General features: G+C 66.3%; 2 protein-coding genes across 2 annotated transcripts in view; both read right to left on the reverse strand.

Moving 5' to 3' along the window:
• Window positions 1–1,355, reverse strand: part of CHLRE_12g537550v5 (uncharacterized protein) — a 5,440-nt gene extending 4,085 nt beyond the window's left edge. The window contains exons 1-2 of the mRNA XM_043068681.1: window positions 902–1,355; window positions 535–605 (exon numbers count right to left, since the gene is read on the reverse strand). Of these exons, the coding sequence (XP_042918776.1) occupies window positions 535–605; window positions 902–1,193 (363 nt within the window). The 5' untranslated portion in view covers window positions 1,194–1,355. The remainder of the gene's footprint in view (window positions 1–534; window positions 606–901) is intronic.
• A 104-nt stretch (window positions 1,356–1,459) lies between these two features.
• The window catches only part of CHLRE_12g537581v5 (uncharacterized protein), a 7,906-nt gene continuing 3,971 nt past the window's right edge, over window positions 1,460–5,394 (reverse strand). The window contains exons 6-11 of the mRNA XM_043068682.1: window positions 5,088–5,216; window positions 4,786–4,890; window positions 3,755–3,979; window positions 3,209–3,352; window positions 2,828–2,949; window positions 1,460–2,566 (exon numbers count right to left, since the gene is read on the reverse strand). Of these exons, the coding sequence (XP_042918777.1) occupies window positions 2,245–2,566; window positions 2,828–2,949; window positions 3,209–3,352; window positions 3,755–3,979; window positions 4,786–4,890; window positions 5,088–5,216 (1,047 nt within the window). The 3' untranslated portion in view covers window positions 1,460–2,244. The remainder of the gene's footprint in view (window positions 2,567–2,827; window positions 2,950–3,208; window positions 3,353–3,754; window positions 3,980–4,785; window positions 4,891–5,087; window positions 5,217–5,394) is intronic.

The following is a 5,394-nucleotide window of genomic DNA, read 5'->3' on the forward strand; positions in this document are numbered from 1 at the left end:
TGGGGGAGGGGGGGGAGGGGTTCCATGCATGATACTTGAGATAGAAGGCGTAGCCAGGTACAGTAGCATAGTAGACGCGTTGTTACCGAGGTCGGGGGGATAACACGCATTAAGGGAGGGGTTCCATGCATGATGATTGAGATGAGGGATGTTGACAGGCTGGTGCAGCGGGTCCAGCGGGAAGGGGAGGGTCCAGGCAGGCAAGAGGAGGGTGAAGTGGGATGGGTGGGTGGCGGGCGGGCAGAGGGTGAGGGCTGAGATGCGGGACTAGGGGATGGGGAAAAGGACGTGTGTGGCAGCCGCGAGTCGCCGGCGCTGCTGCTGTGCGCGACACACAGCTCAACACACGCTCACAGCAGGTTGCCCTGTGCTCGCTTTCCCCACTCAGCCGTCCACTCAGCCGTTCCACACGCCGCGCCATGCGCTGCATCAGCCCCTCATCTTCCTTGCACGTGCATGCGACCCTTCGTCAACCCCAGGGGGGCCGGACCCCGCCCGCCGCACGCGACCCTTCGTCAACCCCGGCCGCCGCACCGCGGGGTCGTATTTGCGCTGGTCCGGCGTGAGCTCGGGTCGGATGACCGGCACTGGCAGCGTCTCCGGGACTGCGGGAGGGGTTGCAAGGGTAGGGGACGAGGGGGGCCGGTTGCAGAGTTGTGGTGGTGTGGTGGTGGCCGTGACGGGTGGCGGGTGTGTGTTGGGCTGCCCGGGCGGGTGTGGGCTGCCCGGGCGGGCGTGGGGCGGCTACGCCGCACGCGTGTGCGCCGCGCAGCAGCGGATGCTCGACATGACGATATCGATGTGCAGTTGTGCACAGACCCCCATTGACGTTCATGTCTGGGTCTGGTGTGTGGGACGGACACGATGCCCCTCAGCGGCTCTCTCTCTCACACACACACACCTTCGTCCGCACGGGCCGGTGCCGGCGCCCCGGCCCCCGTTGACAGGCCTAGGAAGGGCAGCAGCGCCAGCAACACATCCCGGCGTCTGAGGCCCAGGCCGGGGGCCGACGGCGAGGAGGCCGAGGCTGTGGTGGTGGGCGTGTGCTCGGTGGCCGCTAGCTGGGACTGGAGCTGGGGCCCCGTCACTGCGTGGGCCACAAACGAGAGCGGGTTGCGAGGCGTGAGGCTGCCCCGCCCCTGCCCCGAGGTGCCTGACGACCTCGCGCCGCTGCGCGCATGCGAGCGCAGCATGGCTGCCTACAGCTGTTTAAGCTAAAGCTCAGAAGTCGCAGATGGCAAGAAACTACGGTTCGGAAGTGTCCTACTGGTTGGCCACACGAAATGTCTCGACAAGCTTGCGTGCGCCTCCTTGGTGTTTACGTCTTCTAAAGCAAGTGTATCGAACTATGTAGGATTAGCTACAACCATGCAAGAACACTATCAATGCGGAGTAACGACACTGGTCCTGGATGCTGGACGATCTGCAGAGTGCTGACGAGCTGGGGAACGAGCCGCAACACGAGTTAAATACATGCGCACTCAGTGTATTAATACGTCAGTTCTGCATTGCAATTTTCTGCCACGAAAGCGCTTGAGGAATACAGAGAGCGCTGCTGAACCACGGTTCGCGCCTGAAGCGGCTGGCGCACAAAATGTTGGCACGGACACGGACCAGTCAAGCAAGAACCTTGTTTACCGCTGCACGGCTGGGGGAATCCTGCCCCTGCCGGTTCACCCGCCTGCTCCGCAACGCCCACTCCAAACAGCAGAACCGTGGGCAGAACCCCTCACACCCCCTGGCCTCCCCACGCGGCCGCACAACCGGGGCCATTTCCATCTGGTCATAATCTGTCCGAGATTTGCCTAATCGCCCGCTACTCGACAAGCAAGTAACCCAGCCACGCTCCAAATCAGCGCACGCGTCAAGAAAGAAATGCCTGGCGCCCTGCAGGCTGTCATGTGAATCGGTCACGTCAGTTGACGACACATATCAATCAGAACCCCGTCCTAGTTTATGAAGCAGAGACAATCGTCAAACACACGCACGTTACGCACTTCCACAGGGGCGCTGTGATCCAGCCAGGCACGCGCACGCCGCAACAAAGCGCGCGCGTCACGACTGCACAACAGCCGAATCCCGCCTCCCTTCCCTAAACCTCCACAACAACCACCCCCAAATAGCACCTCCGCCTGCTCCACCTAGCGCTTCACCTATCTCTCCTACCCCTCTCCCCATCCACCCTCTACCCACACATCCATCCAACCACCCAACCTCCCATCAACCCATCCAACCTCCCATCCTCTAGTGGCGGAAGTGGCGCACGCCCGTGGTCAGCAGCACCACGCCGTACTTATTGCACACGTCGATGGCGTCCTGGTCGCGCAGCGACCCGCCGGGGTGCACGATCGCGCTCACGCCGGCCTTGCACGCAATCTCGACCGAGTCGTTCCAGGAGAAGGGGAAGAAGGCGTCGGAAGCCAGCACGGAGCCGGCCACCTCGGCGCCCGCCTTCTCCAGCGCGATGCGGACCGAGTTGACGCGGTTGGGCTGGCCGGAGCCCATGCCCAGCAGCTTGCCGTCCTTGGCGATGGTGATGGCGTTGGACTTGACGTGCTTGACCGCGCTGCGGGGGGAGAGGAGAAGGGGCGAAAGGGAGGAAGGGAGGAAGGGAGGAGGAGGGGAGTTGGGGGAGAGGGCAGCAAGGGCAGACGAGTGGACGGGGGGGGGCTGGCGGGTCAGGTGCTGGGCTTCCTGCCCATACCCCCCGATGGGCTCGGGCGCTCAAGCCCCTCCTCTTGCCTCATGCATCCCCGCTCAATACACACCGCCCCCCCCCCCCACACACACACATATACACACACCGCCCCCGCCCCCGCGGACCCACCGCCAGGCGAACTTGAGGTCCTCCAGCTGCTGCTGCGTGGGCTGCGCCTCGCTGACGCAGGTGAAGGTGATGGCCTCGGGCTGCAGGCTGTCAGCGTCCTGCCACAGCCAGCCGCCGGCAACCTGAGGGGGGGGAGAGGTCGAGGGGAGGTGGTTAGGTGGTTGGGAGGTGGTTAGGAGGTGGTTGGGTAGAGGGCAGGCGGCGCGCCGCACACACGCCTGGCAAGAGGGGCAGAGCAGCAGAACCGGTGAGTGGGGTGCGCCGCCGGCCCCCGCTCCCTGCCTCGTCGTCGTAGAGCCCTCTCCTTGAATCCCGAGTGTAAGCCCCCCGCCCGCCCGCCCGCCTCCCGCCCCTCTCCTGCCCGCCCGCCTCCTCCCCCACCTGTCGCAGGCTGAGTCCGGAGGGCGCGCGGGGCTGTGCCTCCAGGATGCGCAGGTTCTTGGACTTGCCCTTGAGCACCTCCAGGCCGTCGGGCGTGTAGCCGGGCGCAATCACAATCTCGTAAAACATCTTGGTCTCGTTGTCCTGCGAACGAGCGTTGTTCGTTGCGAGCGTGTCGTGCGAGCGTGAGTGCAGTGCATGCGGGCGGATGGTAGCATGTTGATGATGACGACGACGGACAAATGTTATTGTTTCGATGCTACCTGGTGATGCTCCCTGGTGATGCTCCCTGCCTGACCCTTCCCCCACGCCCTTCTCCCGCCTCGACCCGCCCCGTCTCCCGAAGCCCCAGGCCGCCCCTGTCCCTCCCCCTCCTCAGCTTTGCGGTGCAGCCCAACGAACTTTGGATTCTGTCCTCGGACCCCCCCCGCCTCCCCACCCCTGCTCTCTCTCCCTTTCCCCCGCCCCCCCCCCCCACACACAATTCCTCGACTAACGGGACCTGTTTCATCGGGCTCGGGCACATGACACATTGACACCCCTCACCTGCGGGCTGCGGAACTCGCGGATCTCGCGCGCCAGCTCGGCGTCCACGGGCCGGTTGAAGGCCACGATGCCGCCAAAGGCCGAGATGGGGTCGGCGCGCACCGCCAGGCGGTAGGCCTCACGCAGGTCGGCGCGGGAGGCGATGCCGCAGGGGTTGGTGTGCTTCACGATGACGCAGCTGGGCTCGGTGTAGTCGCAGCAGCACTGGTAGGCGGCGTCGGCGTCCTGGAGGGGGAAGGGCGTGCGTGTGGTGTGTTATGGTGTGGTGTGATGGTGAGGTGTTATGGTGTGGTGTGTGCGTGTTATGGATGGCAGCAGTTTATTCCGTATGTACAAGGGGGCAATTGTGGGGGTGTGGCGGTCTGCCGCACGGCCTTGACCCGGACGGGCTGGACCTCTCTGCTGCTTCGGTCCCCCCTGCCTGTCTGACGACCAAGCCGCTGTCTCCCACCCGTCTCCTCCAACGCCACTGCCGTCCAGTGCCGCCCCAACGGTGCCGCCCGCGCCCCTCCAGGAGGCACTGCCAAGACGCCGCCGCCCAGCGCCAGCAGCCCCCGCTGCCCCCGCTGCCCCGGCTGCCCCAGCCGCCCCAGCTGCCACAGCCGCAGCTTGTGGTCTCCCGCCTCCCTCCCTGCCGCCCCCGCCCCGCCTTTCTTCAATCTAGGCATGTGGCCATTGACACAAAATCCCCGCCCCGTGCTGCGCCTCCCTACGCCCCCCAGCGCTCCAGCCTTGGGCGGTCGCCCTTGCGCGTCCTTCACGTCCACCGCCCCTCCCGCCTCCCGCCCCAGCCCCTCCTGGTGAGATTGCAAGATAGGATGCACCCTCCTCCAGCCTCCTTCCCCTCCATACCGCCCCGTCCCTCGCCCCCCGTCCCTCGTCTCGAGTCCCTGTCCCCCGTCCCTCCCTCGACCCCCCCCAGCGACACCCCCACCCCACCCCCCGGGTGCCTCCTGCTGCTCCCCGCTCACGCGTTCCCCCCCTACCCCACCACCCATCCCTCCCTCGCTCCCGGCCCCCTCCCCTCTCACCAGGTAGTTGTTGTAGCTCATCTCCTTGCCCCAGTGCACCACACTGGTGGCCACACCGCCCGCACCCGCCTCGCGCAGGCTGGAGTCGGTGTAGAAGGCGGCGGCCTGGTGGGGTGGGGGTGGGGGGGTACGGAGAGGTCAGGTACGGGCGTGCATGGGAAGGGAGGGCTGGGGTACTGCACGCCATCCCGGGGCCCTGCCCTCGTCCCTCCTCCTCCTCCCTCCACCCTCCACCCTCCACCCTCCACCCTCCACCCTCCTCCCTCCTCCTCCCTCCTCCTCTCTCCCCTCCCCCTCCTCACCTGGTGGGGGTTCTCGCCATAGCGCAAGGTGGCCTCCAGCTGCAGCGGCACCGTCATCTGCGGCGCGGGGCCCGAGCCCACCTGCTTCCACAGCCACTCCGACACCTGCGCGTCGTAGCTGGAGCAGTGCTGCGCAGGTGGGCAGGGGAGGGGAGGGGAGGGGGAGGGGAGGCGAGGGGAGGGCGGGTCAGAGGGAGTGGTGTTGGCGACTGGGGCACGTGAACCCAGGCTTGTGTGCTCCCGCTCGCTGCGCTCGCTGACGACTTGGTCCGCCTCGCCGTCGCCGTACCCTTCAGGCCCTTTCCCC

Source organism: Chlamydomonas reinhardtii, chromosome 12, assembly GCF_000002595.2.
Source record: "Chlamydomonas reinhardtii strain CC-503 cw92 mt+ chromosome 12, whole genome shotgun sequence".
Lineage (NCBI taxonomy): Eukaryota > Viridiplantae > Chlorophyta > Chlorophyceae > Chlamydomonadales > Chlamydomonadaceae > Chlamydomonas > Chlamydomonas reinhardtii.